We start from the raw sequence: 20,520 nt of genomic DNA, 5'->3' as shown, positions 1-20,520 counted from the left end.
GGGCTGCCCCAGAGGTTGGGGATGAGGCAGCCGAAGTCAGCAGGTTGGAAATGGAAATTTCTCAGGAAGGGAGAAAATCGCTTCTTTCTGGGGCGTAACCAGCCCTCGCCTTCCAACAACTTCATTTGCCGCTGTCGTGTCCCTAAATAACTCCTCCAAGCAGCTGCTGGGAGTTTATACATCTCCTTCACCTCTGCTCCCCTCCTGGCTTTGAGAAATGGGCTCGTGCCGCACTGATTTCCAAAGGCACTCACCCCAAACGGAGGGAAAACCTCTGGCCCCATGTAGCCGCTGCAGGACCCCGACACCACTGCCAGCCCTGGCACAGCTCCCGACCATGGGCAAAGCTTTGGGGGTGCAGAGCCCTGAGAAGGTTGGGTGTCTTAATGCTGGGAGTGGAAACCATGAGCCTCTGGTGGGTCTGGAGCCAAGGATGCGCTTGGGGTCCTTTTGCAGAAGGGGTGATGCACCAGAAGGGAAGCAGTTTCCTGGGTGCAGAGGGGCTGGAAACCCACCCCAGTTTGGTACCCCAACCTGGTCACCGTCCCTACCTGGGGCTGGAGAGAAGAACACATGAGGTAGGAGAAGATGTGCCCAGGAGAGCAAGCGGCGACGGGAGGGTACACACAGGGACCGGTGCTTGTGCTCAGCCAAAGCGCTGAGGTCAGCACTTTCCAGAGCCATCTGTTCCCCCCGGCGCAGCCCAACTCACCCCGGCTCCCGGTGCCGCAATTCGGTGATTCACGCGGCAAAGGGCTGGGGGTGGTGTAACACCAGGGATGGGGCTGGAAAATTATTTATTAGCCACACTGTTGAAATGCTTTTTCAACCGTTTTTTTCTCTGGTCGCGTGAGCCAGCGGTTAAACGGCAGCGCAGCCCCTCGCTGCTGGGCCAGAGACCTGACTCAAGCTGGTTCTTCCTTTATTCCAGAGCACAGGTAACCTCCTGCTTCACGGGCTCGAAGTGCCGGTTTGAAAAGGCCAAGTTCAGCAAGCAGCCTGTTAGCAAGCCAGCAAGAACCTCCGCACTTGTCTCCTGGGTGTAATTGCAAAACGCAGCTTCGACAGACATTTTTGGGGTGTCTCAGACTTGCTTCTTGCCTGTATCACTCCAAGCTGCCCATGCAAGGCAGCAGACCCAGGGCAGAGAAGAGCCAAGCCTGCAAAAGCTCTGCAGAGCAGGGAAACTGAGGCACAGCAGCACAAAGCAGCAGCGGGAGGTTGCAGAGACACAGCTGAAGAGCATTTACCGCACACCCTGATGGGCCCTCTCTCTGCTCCATACCCACCCTGGCTGCCTTGGAGAGCAGCACCCAAAACACCAAGAACGTGGGGTGCAGGAGGATCCACGCAGTCAGTCGGGAGGCGAAACCTCACCAGCTGCTGATCTCCACCAGCTTTGTGCAGCCTCATTAGCGCTGAGCTGAGCCAGAACTCATCGGAGCCGGGAAGTCCACGTTAAGAGCTGCCAGCCACGACTTCCAGCTTTTCAGGCCGGCAGACGGGTGTCATTCACACCATCGCCCGCCTGGCTCCTCACCAGCTGCAGAAAATGGCTTTGGAGACCGGAGGGCAAGGGGGGCGCTGCCCAGAGACGCTGCCCCACTCGTCCACCAGGACGGGGACACACCGGGAACAAACATCCACAAGGCTGATACTGCCTAAAAGCAGCACCCAAATGTAAACAGGGCGCCTGCTCGGTCACCCCCCCAGCCCCACTCGGCCCCTTTGCTCCCCGTTACCGGCCTCCCAGCGCCACCTAACGACACAGCAGCCGGGGAACAAGGACCTTCCCGGGGAAGCTGGATGCATCCTGGTCCCGGGATGGAAGGATGGAGAACAGGGAGAGGGAGGCAGCAGGACACCCGCTGGGGCTCGGGGATGCAGGTGGCAAAGGGGAGCTGGAGGTGTCAAATAAGGATTTACAGAATCGTAACGATCCTCCTTCTGCTCATGAGGCTCGGTTCTCCATCCCTGCCCTTCGCTAACCTTGATCACCCCACAGCTTCCCCACAGCCCAGAATTAACCCCAGGGCCTTGGCCAAAGTCAGGGTTGGGCAAGGACACAGCTCAGCAAAGCAAGACGTTCCCCTTAATGTGTTATTGCAGCCCAAAAACTACCCTGAAGCATCACCAGTTCAGGAACAGCCGTTTGCCGTGCTCGGTGCAAGCACCGTGGCCTTATCACAGCTACAAAAGCTGCCCGACATCAACATTCACGGTGACGTGAAGAAAACCCTGGGGACAAGCCGGCTTGTCTCTTCCCAATACTTGCAGATTTGATGCAACAACAACCACCCCTTCTCCATCACATTTCTGGCTGGGCGATCTACCAGCACGGCTGCTCCCCACCCTCAGTGCAACCCCCTCCCCTCCACACACCCCTTTCCAACGCACTTTATTCGCCTTCGAACCCGGAGCTGATGTAATCTCCTGCTCAAGAGTTCAGCAGTAAAACCGCATCAGCCGCCAGACGTAACGAGAGCCCCATCACACGAGCAGCTGTTCGACAAAAGCTTTATTGCTCGTTTGCGTACGAGCTCCCAGTATTGCATTTCCTGAGTTTCTTAATGAGCTTGCAAATGAGATTTAAATAGAAAAGAGGAAAAAAAAAATTAAAAAAGGAAAAAAAAAAAGAGAGAAGCCACAGATCTCCCTTGCCTGAGGTCAGACCAGTGATGGGGTGGGAGCACAGTGCGTGGTGGGCATGTCCTCTGCAATGGGAGAGGGCTCAGCGGTTGAGCGTGGACCTAAAATAAGCCCTGGCTGGATTTATCCTCTGCTTCCATCACGGTGCCCGATCTGTTTCTGACACGCAGTCACCAGCAACTGCCACTGTCACCACTTACACAGGTCAGAGAGGGGCAGCTGTGACCCTGCGGGGAGCACAGCAGGTTGGGGACAGCGTGGGTGGCAGGACGGCCAGGGGAGGGCACCGCGCTGACGTGGCCCCTGCGCCACGGATAAAAAGGAGATTACGGCTCACAGCTTGTAATCTGGCTTAAAACCTGTCACCATAGTCAATTTGGACTAAGAGAAGCATTTAATAAGCTTCAAAACACACAGGCCAAAAAAAAAACCAACAAACCCAAACCAACAAACAACCCACCAGTGAACGAAGAGAAAGGGCTCGAGGCATCGCTTGCACCAGCCAGCACTGGCAGGTACCAACCAACACAGGATCCCTCCTGATCCTGAACAAGGCAATTACACACTCATTATCCCAATCCACCCCATGAGCCAGGGCCCGGGCTCTGCCGGGGCTGAACTGCAGGAGGTGGAAAAGCGAATTAATGCCCTTGACTGTTTGTTTAGAGCTCACAAGGAAGGGAGAGCGAACGGCCCCTCCCGAGGAGCTGCCCTGCCACAGGACACGGCGCAGGAGCCGCAGGGGCTCCCAGCTTAAGGCAGTCACAGACAAAGAATCCAGGTCTAATTTGGCTTTCCTGTAAGGATTTATTAAAAAAAAATAAAAATCAGAGGCCTGCTCAGGCATGATGACAAGGCAACAAAGCCATTCGGCTTGAGGTTTAAAGAGGAGGCAGCAAGACACGAGGAAGCTTCTCTCCGTGACTTGCCATAGGGAAGTTGCCCAGCCAGGGCTCCTGCCAGGAACACATCACCCCACATCTGTGCCACCAACTCATTAAATGCTCGGCCAATTCATTAATGCTCAAAGGACCCGAATGACAGAACCGCCCCAGGGGCAGCAGCCAGCTGCGGAGACACAGGACCAGCCGGCAGCCTTAGGTATTTTGAAACACGCACTTCAGGAACACAGAGTTCATGCTTACAAGTGCCACACGCCTCACGGAGTGACCACCAGCCCCGGGAACAAGCCTCGTGCTCCCAGGCCATCTGTAACCCGCTGGTGTGACCAGCCGGACCAGCGCCACGTTCCCATCACTGCTGCTTTAGTGACCGATCAGCCGCAGCATCTCCTGAGGATCCACGATCTTCTCCCGGGGTTTGCCAGCAGCTTTGCCTCTCGCCACTTCGGCAGCGTCGATCTTCTCCCAGTCGGAGAAAGAAACGGGACGGACCCCTGGGGTGACAGTGAGAGACAGGAGGGAGAAGTTAACCGAGTGAAAAGGAGTTCAGCTTCACCCCCCCGTTAGCAGGGACCTGCCGAGCGAGCAAAGCCTGCCCTTTCCTCACACGGCGTGAGACTTCACCCTGGCAAAGGAATAATAATGATTTTTAGCACCACGAGGAGACGGATGACAGGATCAATCAGACCTTTGCAAGCTGTAACAACGGTGAGCACGGTCTCACCTTGGGGGACAAAACGCTTCCAGTTCCCTCTTAAACCTCAGACAGTTAATGAGGCAAAACACACACACTTTAATTGAATGCCTTTAAACATAGCAACAGCAAATTACTCTCTTGGGCGTTTTAATCTTTCCCCCAACTTGCCATGAAGGATTGCTGGGAAAAGCACTCCAGAGCAATAGCTGGCTGTCTGGGCAGCTGACAGTGACATTTTACCCAAGGTCTGTGCTGCTTTTCACAGCCCTTCCCAGAAAGGGGTCATCAACCTCAGCAATGGCACGAGTTCAAGGGAAGTAAGTTCTGCTCTCCCTGGACTTTGGAGCAACAAAACAGCAGCGCAACACATTTCTGTGGCTCAGCCTCTCCTCCCCAAAGTGGCTCATAGGACTCGCTGCACCAGGACACCCGGATCCAGGAGGAGTTTGGCTCCATCACACCCTGATGCCGGCTGCTCGGCTCCCCGCACTCACCTCGGCTGCACAGGATGCTCTCCACAGCCCCAAAGCCTTCTCTGGAGGTGGCCACGTCCAGCACGCCCGCCTGGAGATCCTCTAACACGGACTGGGCAGTGTCGAAGCTGTCGTTCATGGTGGTGATGATGACGCCGGTGGGTCCCCTCTTCACCCACCCGCTGCAGTACAGACCTGCGCAGAGAAGCCAGGCTGAGTCCGGCACGTGGGCACAGACACTCCTGGCTGCCCCTCCTCAACCTGTCCCCAGGTGTCACATCAATAGTTGGACTCCGTGATCCTGAGGGTCTCTTCCAACCGAAATGATTCTGTGATCAAGCTGCGGGCATGGCCCTTCAACAGTGCTGTCACAGGAATTTGGGCACCCGCAGCCCAGCACTATGCAGCCGTATGGGCTGTGTTGCTTCAAGAACAGACTCCAAGGCCCAGTAAAACCAGCCTGTGCAAAACCAGACACCCCTGATGCAAGCCAGGGACAGGCCAGGTCTTAACACCTGGCAGAGGCAGCTTCTTTCCTCAGTTTCCACTCTCTGAGGTGCACAACCACCTTAGAATCATAGAGTCATTTTGGCTGGAAGAGACCCTCAAGATCGAGTCCAACTGGCACTACCCCATGTCCTGAGAACCTCATCTCCACGTCTGTTTAACCCCTCCAGGGATGGTGACTCCACCACTGCCCTGGGCAGCCTGTTCCAATGCCTGACAACTCTTTCTGGGAAGAAGTTGTTCACAAGATCCAACCTAAACCTCCCCTGGCGTAACTTGAGGCCATTTCCTCTCATCCTGTCACTTGTTCCTGGGGAGCAGAGCCTGACCCCCCCTGGCTCCAAGCTCCTTTCAGGCAGTTCAGAGATCAGAAGGTCTCCCCTCAGCTCCTGTTCTCCAGTTGAACCCCCCAGGTCCCTCAGCTGCTGCCCTCACACTTGTGCTCCAGATCCTTCACCAGCTTGTACCCGTGCCCTTGGTGAACAGAGTTTCCCATCCCAAAACCCCCAGTCCACCATGTGTTTCCCTGCGGACACAGACCTGGGACACCCTCTACTCTGCCTGAGCTGTTGGGGATAACGCCGTGCTGGGTGTCGAAGGGCACGGCTGGGTCCAGGGGCAGGCTCCGGTAGCCAATGCTGCTGAGCACCAGCCCACACTCCAGCTCCTCCACGTCTCCTGTGGGGACGGCTTTGGCAGAGTCACCTGAGCCCTGGGAGAGGGAGGAAGAGGCTGGTGACCACCAGACAGTCACTAGATCATAGAATCAGAGAATGTCCTGAATTGCAAGGGAGCCAAAAGGATCATTGACTCCAACTCCTGTCCCTCCACAGGACAACCCCACAGTTCACACCGTGTGTCTGAGGGTGTTGTCCGGTCTCTTCTTGAACACTGTCAGGCTTGGGGCCATGACACCTCCCTGGGGAGCCTGTTCCAGCGTCCAGCACCCTCTGGGTGGAACCTTTTCCAAATGTTCGACCTAAACCTCCACAGCACATCTTCCTGCCATTCCCTCAGGTCCCATCACTGGTTGCCAGATACAAGAGCTCAACGCCTGCCCCTTCTCCCCTTGTGAGGAAGCCATAGACTATGATGAGATGCAGAGCAGCAGCCTCCTTCTGTCCCCTTTGGCATCCTTGACCCCTGGGTATCTGCTGAAAGCCTTTTTGCAGCAGCAGCAGCGCTCCCTTTAGACGGGGAAATGCTCTTGTTGGTGGGACCAGCTTCCCCAAGAGCCTGCCAGCAGCCACCCCAACCAGCTGCGGAACAGCCAGCTGCCTATGGAGAGATCCCCAAGGGCTGCGGGACGTCCTGTGCCATCCCAGCCCCCCAGGAGCCCGTCCATACCTCCAGGTGGGTCAGGGCCAGGCGGACGCCCCTTGCCCGCCTCCCGTCAGTGGTGGGCAGCACTGCCTGGGGGCTGCGCTGGAACTTCAGCCCCCACTCCCGGGGGGCTCCTGCCTGCACCTCCACTGCCTTCTCCCCAGGCTTCTCCAGGGCTGTTTTGATCATCAGCTCAGTCAGTCGCTTCCTGGGCCTGGGGGCATCTAGGAATAGAGTGAGAGCTTCAGGACAGGAACTGCAACAAAAGCCCCTCGGGACACGGGGCTGAGGCCACGTCAGGGTGGTTTCAGTGGTACATGAGCATCTGTTTGGAGTCTGTCATGCAGACCAGACTCCAAAGACTTTGAGATGACAAACTGCAAGTCAAAGTGACCAGGAAAGCTCTTGAGGCTTGAGGTCAGTGGAACACACAAATCAAAGCCTGTGGTTTTGCTGTCTTGCTGGTGCTCGGAGGCAGCAGCCTGTGGAGAAGAGTAAGTCTCTGGACACCCTTGAACTCAGTGTTTTCTTTTTAGCTCTGCAGGAAGCTCTTTAATCAACAGCCTTGGGATCTCTCCTGCAAGGTTCTCCCAGCCCTCCCAAAACTCCTGCCTTCATCACTCCATGCGTAAGCATCACTGCCCAGCAGCAAAGTGAGACAAACAGAGAAACAGGCTGTTCCCTTGCCTTGGTGGCCTCCTAGGATGAGCCACATCATGGTCACCCAGGTTTCAAACACCATGCATTAAGCACAGGTCAGGAGTACATCTCTCATGTACATTCTGAGCATCTCCAGATCATTCTTGGACACTCATCTGTCAAGGTGAGTCCCTGTCCAGAGGAGCATAGAATCACAGAATCACTTTAGTTGGAAGAGACCCTCAAAATCATTGAGTCCAACCGTTAGTCCAATGCTGGCACTACCCCATGTCCCTGAGACCCTCATCTCTGTGTCTGTTCAACCCCTCCAGGGATGATGACTCCACCACTGCCCTGGGCAGCCTTTTCTGATGCCCGACAGCCCTTTCTGAGAAGCAACTTCTCCTAATATCCAATCTGAACCTCCCCGGTACAATTTGAGGCCGTTTCCTCTCATCCTTTCACTTGTACTTGGGAGAAGAGACGAACCCACCACCCATGCTTGGCACACTTCCATCACCTTTCACAGCATTTTCCAGGCCTGTGAAGTCTGCAGGGTTCAGAACAGGTCTGGTACCGGGCAGGTTTATCATCTCCCGCAGCTCCTGGGAATTGCAGGCAGGAAGATGTTACCTCCAGCACAGAGAGGTCACCAACAGAAACCAGCACATGGGTGCAGGACAGGGGGCGACTGGGTTCCCCACCCGCCCCCAAACCACCTCTCCCCACCAGGGACTGGGGCTCAGCGCTGGGAATCACAGATGCACCCCCAGCCGTACCTTGATGGTGAAAGCAACTTGGAGAGGTCCCCTCCTGCCCACCAGCCAGACGCGCTTCACCTTGCTGCAGGCCAGAGCTGCCAGGGAACCCTCAGTGATGTCTGTTTGCTGCAAGACAGAGGAGACAGTGGGCCAAGGGCACATTTGGGGGACCTGGGGGGAAGGCGCAGCCTCTGAAGGTGACAAATCTGCAGAAAAGTAGGCTGGGCACATGGAGAGCCTGGGTGAGCATGGAAAACATGTCACCTCCCTTTGCACAGAGCTATTTGCACAGCTGGTCCCTTAGCACTGAATGAACAGGGTGTTTCAAAAAGATGGATCCAATTCCAGAGATATAGCGACTTTTGGACCCCTCCAGTGGGCTGTGAACCCACAGGGTGCACCCAAGAGGCAACAGCCTCCCCAGGGAAAGATCCCAATGACAGGAGAACCTGAGGCTTTGCTGAGATGGGTGGAAACCAGCACCCACCCAGCAGGGAGGCAGTTTGGGCCCCTTTGCGGTGTGGAATATCACTGTGCCTCACCCTGAGGAGATGCAGCGGGGACAGGAGGATCCGGGCAATGTCCAGCGCCACGTTGCCATGACCCAGGATCAGCGCTGTCTCGCAGCTCAGGTCGGGCTTCAGCTGTGGGGAAAGACCCATCCGTGAGCAAATCCACACAGACTCCGTGATGTCCACCTCCTTGGACCTGCTCCCACCACACAAATTCCCTTCTAACCCCCTTCTCCTCAAAAAGAGGTGGTGCAGACAGGAAAACTGCACACCAGCAAGACACGGCAACACAGCCACTCTGGGCACCCCAGCTGATCCCTCTCACCCTCTTCTCATGACAGCATCTCTGGGACCAGGGTCTAGTTCAGCCAAAAAAACCTCCTCAGGCCAAAGCAGACCATCATCAGGCTCCAAGTTCCCATCTGGCCTGGCCAAAACGTGCTGCCAACCCACAGAGCCAGCTAATCCGCTCTCACTGATGTGCAAATTGTTCACATTTCTACTGTCTAAGAAGGATTTAACGTGGTGCTTGCTAATCTTTTCCAATTGCTGGGCCTTTCAGGACTTAATCTGGAGCTGAATGCCTGTGTTGGGATGCAGGACGGGGAGGAAGGGCAGGGAAAGCATCGCTGTACTCACGTCCCGGTTCTCGGGCAGCCCGTTGTACCAGCCCACAAAGGCTCTGGCTGAATAAACACCGGAAAGGTTCTCCCCTGGGATCCCCAGAACCCGGTTATCTTCAGCACCGTAACTCTGAGGAGGGAGCAGAAACAGTCAGAGATGTCACTGTGCGCAGGGCGTGATACCAAAGCAAAAATCTCCCCTTCCAGCTCCTGCCAGGGACCCTGCATGGCTGACAACCCTTCCCAAGGGATGGGATACCCAACAGAGGGGCTAAACACAGCCTGAGCACCAGGACTTCACCCAGCCCATTCTCCTGGGCTCCAGAGCCAAACGGGACCTCTTTGGGCCAAGGCAGAGCACTAGCTGGGGGCTGAACAGGTGGGACACATCCCTATCAGGCTGAATTCGGGATTTGCCATCACAAGGAAGAGGCTCTTCAACCATCAACCCTTCCAGCGGGGTTTCGGAGACCTGAATTTTTGAAGCACACACTCCCTGCAAGGCTTTGGACAAGACTCGTAGCATCTGAGCTGTCCCAGGACTGGGGGGTAGTTTACCACAGCAATAAAGCACCCAGAAACACCAAATCCAAACCCTCACCCTGAAATCCCAGAGAGAAATAACGCCGAAGACTTCCCTTGTGATTTCTGGGGGGCCAGGGCAGCCCCAAGGCGCGGTACCCACCAGCACCACGGCATGGTAAGCCTGTCGCAGCTCAGCCACCGTCACGTCCCTCCCCACAGTGACATTCCCGTAGTAGGCGCAGCGCTCCGAGCGCGCCGTCTGCGTGAAGGAGTTGATCACGTTCTGCCGAGATCAAAGACACGCCGGGGAGTTACGTCCCAGCCGGGGACAAGGCTGCTGCTGGCAGGAGGTCCCTGTCCCCCCTCAGCCTTGAAATGCCTCTCTCCCTCTCTGGGTCAGTTATTCTGAGACTCTTATCTAACAGGCACAAATAATTCACCAGGAGATAAGCGCAGCTGCCACTTGGCACTCTTTCTACCACCCTTTGCGGAAAGGAAGATCCCTCTTTTACACCCACCCAGTGACAATGGGACCCTCCCAACACCTTCAGATCTTCTGAGTAAACCCCCTTGTAGGAGAAAACTCCTTCCCAAAGGTGAGGCTGGACAGGGAGCCCCACCAAACCACCAGATGTCTCATATCACCCGGCTGTGGCCTTGCTGGGTGTCAGCAGGGACAAGGAGGAGACTTGGACCTCTCCAGTGTCACAGCCCCATACCTCAGCGAGCCTCAAGGCACCACAAAGGACATTGACTCCCTGCCCTGCACCCACCACCATCGTGTTCACCTACAGAGCTGAGCCAGCACTGACCTTCACTTCAGGGTGGTCTGGGGCCACCCCAAACCGGACGAGCCCAAAGGGAACAGGCAGCTTCTCGTAGATGTCGACGCGGGCTCCACCATGGTGCTGCGAGAGAAGGATGTCACATGTAGGGGACAAGGACAGAGAGGCCATATGAGCCCAGCAGCTCCGGAGGGACATGCAAGCTCATGGGCTGCTGGGGAAGGACGGGGCAGGAGGGGGTGCACCAAAAGAGGACCAGAGGAAATGGCCTCAAGTTGTGCCAGAGAAGGTTGAGGTTGGATCTTGGGAACAATTTCTTCCTGCAAAGAGTTGTTGGGCATTGGAACAGGCTGCCCAGGGCAGTGGTGGAGTCACCATCCCTGGAGGGGTTGAACAGACAGAGATGAGGTTCTCAGGGACGTGGGGTAGTGCCAGGGGTGGATTAATGGTTGGACTTTATGATCTTGAGGGTCTCTTTCAACCAAAATTATCCTGTGATTTTATAAGATCCTGAAGTCAGAAACATCCTGTTCCAGACTCTTCCACGTTCAAGGTCATGCTGGACCTGCTACTGCCAGCTCAGAACGTGAGGTTGAGCAGAGAACGTGACCGCAACCACCACCAAGTACAGCTCATGGGGCGCTCCATCCTCCTGCCCACCCACAGCCCCTCTTCCACACTAACCCAGTGGCTCTTGGGTATGCAGGGGGGCTGACAAAAGAGCCCCCACTCTGGGTGCTGCTGGACCCACCAGGCCGTCTACCAGCCCCCAGCAGAGATGTCCGTGTCCTGAGATCCCCCTGAGCTGAGTCACCTCAGGGTCGCAGCTTTAGCCAGACGTTTTGCTACAAGGCTTTTGTTATCGTGTATTTTGAGTCAGCCTCTTCCCGGAGATTAAGCAGCCCTAAAATTTGTCCCTGAGGCTTAGTAACAGCTATTTTCCAACACGTATCGGAGACAACGCAGCATGATTTGATGACAGGGTTAAGCCACTGCATCTCTGGTGGGTGTCAGCAGCCCGGTTCTGCGCCTGGGGCTCACTTCCCAACAGAGGTGTGACCACCCAAAGCATTAACGTTCACAGGCACTGGGCAAAGGGCCACCCGCGTGCTTTAGAATCACAGAATGTCCTGAGTGGGAAGTGACCCACAAGGATCATCAAGTCCAGCCCCCTCCCTGCACAGGACAACCCCAAAGGTCACACTGTGTGTCTGAGGACGTTGTCCAGTCTCTTCTTGAACACTGTCAGGCTTGGGGCTGTGACACCTCCCTGGGGAGCCTGTTCAGTGTCCAGCACCTCTGGGTGAAGAACCTTTTCTGAATGTCCAACCTGAACCTTCCCTGGCACATCTTCCCACCATTCCCTCAGGTCTCATCATCAGTCAGAGAAGAGAAGGGATCAGCACCTTTAATTCCGCTTGGGGAGGAGGGAACAGGGGACCAAGTGCTGCACATTCCCTTTAATGCACAGTTACTGTCACTCCTATGGGGTGACACCAGCTCTCAGTGAGACAGATTCTGCTGCTTAATTCTAGAAAAATCACTTGGGCTCAACTTGCTGGTTCCGCCTGGGTGGCCCCGGGGAGGGCAGGGACAGGAGCAGCTGTGCACACCCCAAGAGGGGTCAGGAGGACTTTGGGGGGTCTGTTCTTCCCCAAGCAGCCCCTGACACCACACACCTGGCTGGAGTGGGGCCGGCAGCCCCCAAAACCACTTCCCACCCCAGTCAGAGCCAGCCAGGGGGTCCCTGCCCTCACCCGCGCCCAAATTCCCCCGGTACCTTGAGGATGTGCTGAGCCGTGTAGAAGCCAGCGGGGCCGCTGCCCACCACGCAGAGCCGGGGCAGCGGGGCGGCCGAGGACAGCCAGCGGCGGACACCTGCGGGGGACAAGGACACGGGGGACGCGATGCCACACGGGTCGCTGACCCCACGCCCGGCCACGGCCCGTCCCGCCCGCCAGCACGCACCGCGCGGGGCGCGTCCCCCCGCACCGGCCATGGCGCACGGCGCTCGGCGGGCACGGCCGGGGTTATGTACCCACCGGCGGCGCGGCCCCCGGGGCGGGTCGGGGCGGAAACGCCGAGCCCGTGGCCTTGAGCTTGCGGCTGGGCCGGTGGGTGGCTGACGGCACCGGAAAGCACCGGAACCGAGACACCGGGGGTTGTGGAGACCCCGCACTACCGCTCCAGAGCACCAGGGACGGCTCCGGAGCTGGAGAACGAACCTGCCGGGCACGGATCCCGCAGCCGCCCGGACGCACGACCCCGATTCTTCCCGCCCCGCCTCCCCCCGCAGCCCCGGTACTCCGGGACACGCGTTCCGCCCCCCGGCGCCGGTTGACCCCGTGACGCCCCCAGGCCCCGCCCCTCACGGCCCGTGACGCCGCCAGGCCCCGCCCCTCACCGCCCGTGACGCCGGCGCCCCTCCAGCACGTGCCGCCCGGTCCCATCCCGGTCGCCGCCGCCGCCGCCCCGCCCCTTCTCCCCGCCGACCAATGGCGAGGCAGGAGCGCGTCACCCCGCCCACACAGCGAAGCGTCGCCCCGCCTCCACGCCGGTAACCAATGGCAGCATGCCGTTGCTCCCACACATGTCCGGAAATGAGCGATACCATAGAGAGGTAGGAAAGGCAAGGCCGTCTCGCGGCCGTCCGTGCCGCCGCTCTCTATGGCGAGACCTCCGCGGTACCCTACCTGCCGCTCCATCCCTGCGGCTGCTAATTGCATGCGCCCCTTTATTGCCAACACTGACTAACTGCGGGGGTCTTCCGGTGGAAGCCGAAACTCAGACTGATTTTAACCAGCCCCTTGCACAGCTGTGCATCTGTCACCAGGAGAAACCCACAGCATCCCCTCAGTAAAAGATGAACCAAACAAGCACTACTGCCAGGCACCCAATCCTTTCCCTGCTTTATTTCCCCCTTAATCATTCGACTAATTTCAAATGCAACTACTCATATCTCCCATGTAGGAGCACCCTGTCTTGCTTCAGGCCCCATGCAATGCACCAGGCAGGGAAACCATCTCAGTGGGCCAGGGAGATGTTTAAGGGCTGTACAAATGCCAAAGCATGCAGGCAAGAGCTAAAGGGGCTTTTTAAAAGCAATTAAGACTGAGAGGAGTTTACAGCTAGAAGCTGATTTTAATCAGGGTCATAAAACCCACATGCTTTCTCACACAGACTCGAAAATTGGTTCATGGCTTTCTGCGAAGGCACGCTGAGAACAGCAGCTGGCCCTGTGCCTCCATCTACACCTGCTCCTCCGGGCTGTTTGTGGCAAGGACCAGGATTTCCAACGGCTTTAAATCCTGTACTTGTGCTCTGAGTCCTCAGCCTCAGCACAACGCAGCCATTGCCATCCCATTGCCCGCAGAGACGAGGCTGGAGGTACAGTTCCAAATATCAGCATTGACATCTCCCCCGAAAAAAGAGCTGATTTCAAATCTGGGGCATCACTCAAGGCAGCGATCTCAGGGGTACTGAGCACAGGGAAAAGAAATCTCCCTTTTCCCCATTACCACGTATCTGCCACTTCTGACAGGGAATAATCCACATATTTCCCAAATCACAAGTTATGTGGTACTGGCTGATGGACCTATGAACCCTTGCCTTTAGATGGTACTACATTAAACAACATTCATTAATTCCAGCTGTGGAAAGGGCTGATGCTACCACCATCACTCAGAAACATTTTGCGACTGATCTCTTTGCAGCAGAGAAGGAGAAAGAACATTTTGTGCTCACCCTGCTCCCTCTGAGTGGAGACACGCGAGGCTGAGATAACTCTGAACTGAAAGCACCATTACTGCATGCTCACCCCTCACTCACTGGAGCCAGGAGCACCATTAATTTGGCACATTTAACATAATTTAGCTCTGATGCTCAATTAAGAAACTAGTTATGGGGGTGGAAGGGCAGCTCTGGGGAGGGTCTGTCACCCCCAAGCCCTGGGTGAAAGAGGGTCTTTCCCTCAGCCATCACGAGATACCAGTAACAAAACCCAGCAATAAAGACAATGCACTTCAACATTTTAAGGCTGAATTTGCCAAATCGTTGTTCCTAGAAGGGACCGATTTATCCCAAAGTCAGGCAAAGCACAGGCAGCAGTGACACAGCTCCTTCCCACCATCCACCCCTTCCCTGAGCTGCCGACCACACATTTACAGACCCATCCTGGTGGCTCTCAGCTGGGAACTGGCTCAGGATGCCCTGGACATGGTGCCACATCCCCAGCCGCATCCCCCTGGTCCCGCTGCACCAAACAGGGGAATTCCTCTCCCCAGGTGTGAAAGCAGAGTGGACAAAACTAAGCCCTGGCTGTGAATAACAGGGGAGAATCCCCCTTTTTTCTGTCCCCAGTATTGCACCACCCAGCTCTCCTCCCACAGTGGCTCTGTGCATTATCATCCATCCAAACGCAAGACATCGGGGAGAGACATTTCCTACGTGGTGGCTTTATAGAGGTGTGTGTCTGTGAAGTCCCCATCCTGTTAAAACCATCCCACAAGTCCTGGGGCCCCTCCTCACTGGATGCCCACCAGCTCCGTGATGGGGGGAGCGTGGACCATCAGCTCCTCGTATCTGCGGAGGAAGAGCCGAAGCCGGGAGGTGTAGGTGTCCTCGTTGTACGGCAGCTTCTTCTGCTTCAGGTACTGGGAGACGACAGGTTTGATCTGCAAAGGCAATAGCAGAGTCATCTCCTTGTGGGACGCCTGGGCATTTGTACAAGGTTTCCAGCTTGAGGCATCACTGAGATCACAGTGAGGTGCTGAGAAAACCCATCCCATGTGCTCAAAATGGGGCTGGAGACAGCAGCACCAGCTGTAGCATCTTTACCATGAAAATTAAGAGGAAGGTGGTTTCCAGTTGCAGCAACACAGGGAGGTCACCCTAGTAGGACTGCAGATTAGGAGAGATGCCCTAATGAGGTTTAATGAGGGCAAGCCATGCCTGCTCATCACTTGCACCCGTAGTTATCCCCACGTGTCCCCACAGCCAGCTTGGTGACAGGGCTGGGATGCTGCCACCAGCTTAATTACCCCCTTCATTCCCTGCAACACGCCTTTGCGGTTGCCGATCCTGCCGGCTCTGTGAGCTCAGGCAAAGGGCACGACTTGAAACCTTCTGGTGTTCCCACTCCCCCTTTGCTATTTCTTAATTTTTCCCCTGACTTGAGACTGAAAATAAGTGTACAGCATTAAAGAAGTAGAGATCCACCACTGAAGGGCAGCACATGGACCTGCTTAGCGATCCCCTTAAGCCACAGCAGTGCTTGGAACCCACGTTTGGAACACACCCCACACCTCAGAGCAACAAGTACAGGCATGACCAAAATTACAGGAGGTTTGCCTGGACGCCAGCTGAAATTTATACCAGACTGGGCGGCGCTGGAGATGCTTTCCCAAGGAAAGCATCGAGAGGATCCCAGACTGCCAGGTGGCTGCTATGGGCTGGAACTGGGGCTGGGAAAGGAGCAGGGAGTGGAAATGGAGGAAAAAGAGGAATGAGGGTGGAGGGAGGTGGGCTGCAAAGCAGCCAGAGCTCTCTAGCACAGGGGAAACAGCACAAAGAGGCTCAGCCCAAGGAGGGGGCTTGCAGTGGGGTGATGGATGGTCTTGTCCCCATGCCACCTTCTGATGCGCTTGTCTGCCCTGTGGGGCCATCTCACCTTGAGGCACATGTTGTCAGAGAGGCTGGGGAAGAGGTGATGCTCCACATGGCAGCTGATGAGCGAGTGGCCGAAGGACCAGTCGAGCAGGGCGTTGCGGGGCAGGTTGAGGACACCCAGGCTCATCAGGTGGATCCGCTTGGGTTTCCGATCGGCCGCGAACATGGGGAGGCCGATGTGCTGCGGGAAAGCCAGGTGGGGACCCTGCGGCACCCACCACCCCCCCAGGTCCTTTCCAGCAGAGCAAACCATGGCTCTGGCCACACAAGGGCATGAAGGTGACAGCCATGCTGAGTCACATTTGGGGGTCTGGCTGCCAACCTGATGTAGCTGAAGATGTCCCTGCTCGTGGCAGGCTGTTGGACTAGAGGAGCTTTGAAGGTCCCTTCCAACCCCAACTGTCCTATGATCCCTGAAGTCTCTCTATCCCGGGCTTGTCTGTCGATGGAGCCACAGAGCAGCACTCAGGCTCTGTCCCCCCAACCCACCCACACTTTGTGCCACCAGCCTGTCACCATCTCAGGACCTGCATACACCCAGTCCTGCAAGCCACCACAGAGGACATCACACCTCCAGCCCTTCATACCCGTCTGCCCTGATGTTCTCCCAGGGCCACCACTGTCCACCCCAGCACAACCCTTCCCGTGACGTTGGCACAAGGGAGATGACAACCAAGGCTGCTTGCCTTGAGCTGACACCAGCTCCAACCAGCAGCCTCAGGGCTGTGTCATCAGTGCTGGGTGGTGGCTGGCCTGTCACCAGCACCACCGCGACATCTCAGAGCTTCAGGTCTCTACCTGGAATATGTTGACGTGGATGTAAGGATGGGCCAGGAGGGACCGGGTGAGCAGCATGCACAGCAGGGCGGACCACGGCGACTGGAAGCCCGAGACATGGAGCAGCAGCCAGTAATGGCAGTAAAGACCCAGAAACATGCAGCAGAGGGTCCGGAGAGCTGCTTTCCACTCCACGTTCCTCAACAAATCTATGCGAGGAAGAAGAGACAGCACTTGGGAGAGGTGCTGGTGCTTCCCCACCACTGCTGCTCCTACAGCACACCCCATCTGATCCCATCCCATCCCATCCTTCATCTCCCTTTCTCCATCTTCCAGGTTGGCCCAAGCCTCCCAGCCATTCTGACCTGCTGGGTTTTGGCTTTGGGGCCCAGAGCCCCCCAAGGGCAGCAGCCTGTGGGCTGCAGTCCTGTCAGCAGGTCCAGCTGAGCATTGTCACTCAGGGATTTGGCTGCATCTTCATTTCTTACAACTCGCCCAGGCACTGTCTGCACCTTTGGCATTGCCCAGAGCTGTTGTTCAGGCTGGGCTTCCTCAGCATCTTACCATTTTCTCAGCTCTTGTCCCTGATCTTTTCCTGGCACCATTATTTCCCCTGAGCTACCACTTTGCTGGCCCGAGCTCACTGTGTCCCAATCCCCACACCGCCACCCCATACACAGTCAAACACACCCTGTGTGATGCTCTGACCATAGACCTACATGTGATGGTGAACGCTGCTACGGCCAAGGGTCTGAATTAAAGGAGAGCAAATTTGGGGCACTCCAGGCTCATGATGGCTTTTGCCAGAGCTTTCAACACCCAACACAGGAAAATGTGAAAAATGTGAAGTGTTTTCCAAGCACCAGCAGGAAGGAGAGATGCAGCAGATACCTTCCCAGAGCATGTACATCATCGCCTGCCTTTGCTGCAGCCCTGGTGTAGATGATGTGATGCTTCCAAACAAAGCAGGACCCTTTGGTGGGGTGGAACCAGCTCACCATACCCAGCACCACACCTACCCAGTGCAACCAGAGGAGTTAGGATGGGCACTGCGAGAGGCGCAATGAACATATAGACGTAGCGGTTCAGGAAAGGAAGCTTCCAGGTGCTGGAATCCCCCAGGCCGATGACATTGGTGTAGCCATGGTGAATCTTCACGTGGTTGTAGGTGGCTTGCTCGACCGTGAAAGCTGAGCAGAGCTGGGAAGAAAGAGAAAGGAGAGGCAATGGCATAAGCAGCAGCACCGGAGTCAGGCTCTGCCTGGCTTGGACTCACAGGAGAGGCACCCACAGGAGGTGTTCTGAACCCAGAAAGAAGCACCCAGGGGAGATGTTGGATCCGTCTTGTTCTCACATGGTTATTTCTGAATCACAGAATGGTTTGGGTTGAAAGGACCTTCACAGCTCATCTTGGGCCACCCCTGCCATGAGCAGGGACATCTTCACCAGCTCAGGTTGCTCAGAGCCCCGTCCAGCCTGGCCTGGGATGTCTCCAGGGATGGTTCATCCACCACCTCTCTGGGCAACCTGGGCCAGGCTCTCACCACCCTCATTGTAAATAATTCCTTCTTCAAGGGTTTGGGGTGCTGGCAAGGTACTGAAGGGGCTTTTGGGGGGGCTGCAACCCAAACCCCACTGCCCCGCTCACCTCAATGAAGAAGACAGCCCACACTTTGCCCCAGGACTTGGACTCGGTCAAGGCGTTGTGGCTGGCCAGGTGGCTGCCCTTCACAGTCAGGGTGTGATGCACCACACCAAGGGTGAGGACACCCGCCAGGAAAGGGATGGCCTGGGCTGACCGCAGGCACAAGAACCCTGTGGACAAACCAGACGGGCAGGAGCTTGGCCACCCACACATGCTGCAGCCCTCTGAGCCAGGCTTGAGGTGTTGCTACACCCAAACATGCCAGACGCTGCCCTAAACCTGTTTTTTAAGAAACAGTTGCAGGTATTTAAACTGTCGGAGCCAGAGAGCTCCCCTCCTGCACAGCTGAACGAGCCATGGTCCCCATGGAGCTGAAGGTTTGGCCAGCAGGGCACTGCAGGTGGCAGGTCTCCACCTGCAGCTCCAGCTGGGATCCCACTGTGGACAAATACGACCCTGCCAGGATTTCAACATCGCCAGGAGTTCAAAAGCGAGAGGAGGTACCAGCTGCAGCTTTCCAAACACGTTGCCAGAGCCTGGTGCTCAACCGTGTCCCCCTGCACCTACCACGGATGGGGTCATTGTCACCAAAACCACCAAGATTTCCCTGCCCCATGGCAGGACACGGATGGGGCACATCACTCCCTGTCCTGCTCTGTGCCCATCTGCCCAGGCACTGTCCCCTCACCCCATGTGCCATCATTGCCTCACTCCAGGCTGTACTCTGGGTGTCACTGTCACCCACTACCAGTTTCCAGAGGGGTCAGGGTGCCCCATGGCACAGGATGAAGAGGTTATTGCAGCTTTGTTACAGGCTTAATAAGCCACTAATAGGCTTCAGTAACGAAGCTCCAGCACCGCAGAAGCCACGAGGAGGCAGTGGGACCCGCCAAAACCCCCTTGGCTGCGGTTTGTGGGGGGAGCTGAGCCAAGTTACCTGCCGGGAGCAGGAGGAAGCTGCCGGCGAGGATGCTGATGTCCACGCCGTGCCGCTCCCACCAGCTGCTGCTCCTCACCACCTTCTGCACCAGCTCCGAGAGCTCGGCCATCAGGGCTTCCTCCTGCCGCAGCGGGGCTCCCCCGGGGGTCACGTCCCCGTCACCCAGCGCTGGCCCCGGCTCCCAGCCCTCTGCCGTCACCTTCATCCTGCTGCAATCAGGCGCTGGGGCGTCCCTTGTCCCCTCAGGCTGTGGGGTACCGCTGACCTTGCCATCGACCTGCTGTCCCCTCTGCCTCACCGGGTCCCTGTCCTCCAGCGGCATCTCCCTGCAGAGCAAAGGCCACGCGAGTGACACCCCCAGCACAGGGAAGCACCCGCAGCACCCCCAGCCCCAGTTGAAGGACACGGGAAGGGCAGCGATGGAAGGGAAAAAAAGAAATCAATAAACAACCCGAGAAGAACGCAGCCAGCGGGGACACCAGCAAAGCCACCCAACCTCCCAGCCTGGGGTCACCCCAGCCACCGCAGCCCCCTACTCACGCCGGCGCGGTGGCTCTCCCGGCGGTGGCCGTGTCGGGGCGGCCGGGCAGACCGTGCGGCTCCGCACACCGGGGCCGAGCAGCCGGGATTTGGAGAAGGGAGGAGCAGGGGAGGACGGGGAGGAGGGCGAATGCAGATTAAGCGGTGGCAATAATCCGCCTCTGCGACCCATGGCGGGGCGGTGGGGCCGTGGGGAAGACGCTCGGGGGCAGCGAAGGAGGGAAGGAGCGGAAAAAAGATGGAGAGAGGCGGTGGAAACGCTGGAAGGGAAGGAGCCGAGCGCCAGAAATAGCCCTGAGAAACCCAAGCGGAGCATCGAGGACAGGGATAAGGTTTCGCTTCTGCCGGAGAGCGGGAGCAAACGCTGCCCGGTCTCCGGGGAAGCGGTTTTGGGGAGGAAAACGGCGTTTTTCACAGCAAGGAGTGGGGCTGCGGGAAGGAGGGGGCAGCGCATGGATGCGCAGTGGCCTGAGCCTGAATACGCTGCTGCTCAGCACCCTTCTCTGTGCTGTTGGGGGACCCCCACCGGGAACCAGGTCACCCCAAAGATGTGCC

The 20,520-nt window shown here is 57.0% G+C and overlaps 2 protein-coding genes across 3 annotated transcripts; both read right to left on the bottom strand.

Moving 5' to 3' along the window:
• Positions 1 to 3,431: 3,431 nt before the first annotated feature.
• Positions 3,432 to 12,883, bottom strand: FDXR (ferredoxin reductase; the record flags this gene model as incomplete). Of its 2 annotated transcripts, XM_082067110.1 has the most annotated exons (12): positions 3,432 to 4,045; positions 4,743 to 4,916; positions 5,769 to 5,940; positions 6,576 to 6,775; positions 7,711 to 7,795; positions 7,970 to 8,077; positions 8,494 to 8,595; positions 9,103 to 9,216; positions 9,772 to 9,894; positions 10,424 to 10,519; positions 12,177 to 12,274; positions 12,801 to 12,883. In XM_082067110.1, the coding sequence occupies 12 exons, from the start codon at positions 12,844 to 12,846 to the stop codon at positions 3,915 to 3,917; spliced, it is 1,449 nt and encodes a 482-aa protein (XP_081923236.1). In that variant the 3' UTR covers positions 3,432 to 3,914. The 2 variants fall into 2 exon arrangements, with proteins under 2 accessions (XP_081923236.1, XP_081923235.1); XM_082067109.1 differs by lacking the exon at positions 12,801 to 12,883 and having other exon boundaries at positions 12,177 to 12,395.
• Positions 12,884 to 14,552: 1,669 nt separating this feature from the next.
• Positions 14,553 to 20,211, bottom strand: FADS6 (fatty acid desaturase 6). Its single transcript, XM_082067007.1, has 7 exons — positions 19,966 to 20,211; positions 19,423 to 19,751; positions 18,489 to 18,655; positions 17,860 to 18,040; positions 16,862 to 17,049; positions 16,065 to 16,244; positions 14,553 to 15,069 (listed from the first exon to the last, which is right to left on the bottom strand). The coding sequence occupies exons 2-7, from the start codon at positions 19,745 to 19,747 to the stop codon at positions 14,920 to 14,922; spliced, it is 1,191 nt and encodes a 396-aa protein (XP_081923133.1). The 5' UTR covers positions 19,748 to 19,751; positions 19,966 to 20,211; the 3' UTR covers positions 14,553 to 14,919.
• Between the last annotated feature and the right edge of the window lie 309 nt (positions 20,212 to 20,520).

This window comes from Streptopelia decaocto (assembly GCF_964273445.1).
Source record: "Streptopelia decaocto genome assembly, chromosome: 16".
NCBI lineage: Eukaryota > Metazoa > Chordata > Aves > Columbiformes > Columbidae > Streptopelia > Streptopelia decaocto.
The sequence above is the reverse complement of the archived record's forward strand: the minus strand, read 5'-3'. Positions and strand labels throughout refer to the sequence as shown.

Excerpts from the sequence above, each read along its gene's own strand:
- FADS6 (XM_082067007.1), bottom strand. The coding sequence starts at position 19,747 with ATGCCGCTGGAGGACAGGGACCCGGTGAGGCAGAGGGGACAGCAGGTC. Across the intron at positions 18,041-18,488 it reads GGGCTGTCTTCTTCATTGAG|CTCTGCTCAGCTTTCACGGT; the intron begins GTGAGCGGGGCA and ends CTTTCTTCCCAG. Across the intron at positions 16,245-16,861 it reads TCCACGTCAACATATTCCAG|CACATCGGCCTCCCCATGTT; the intron begins GTAGAGACCTGA and ends GCTTTCCCGCAG.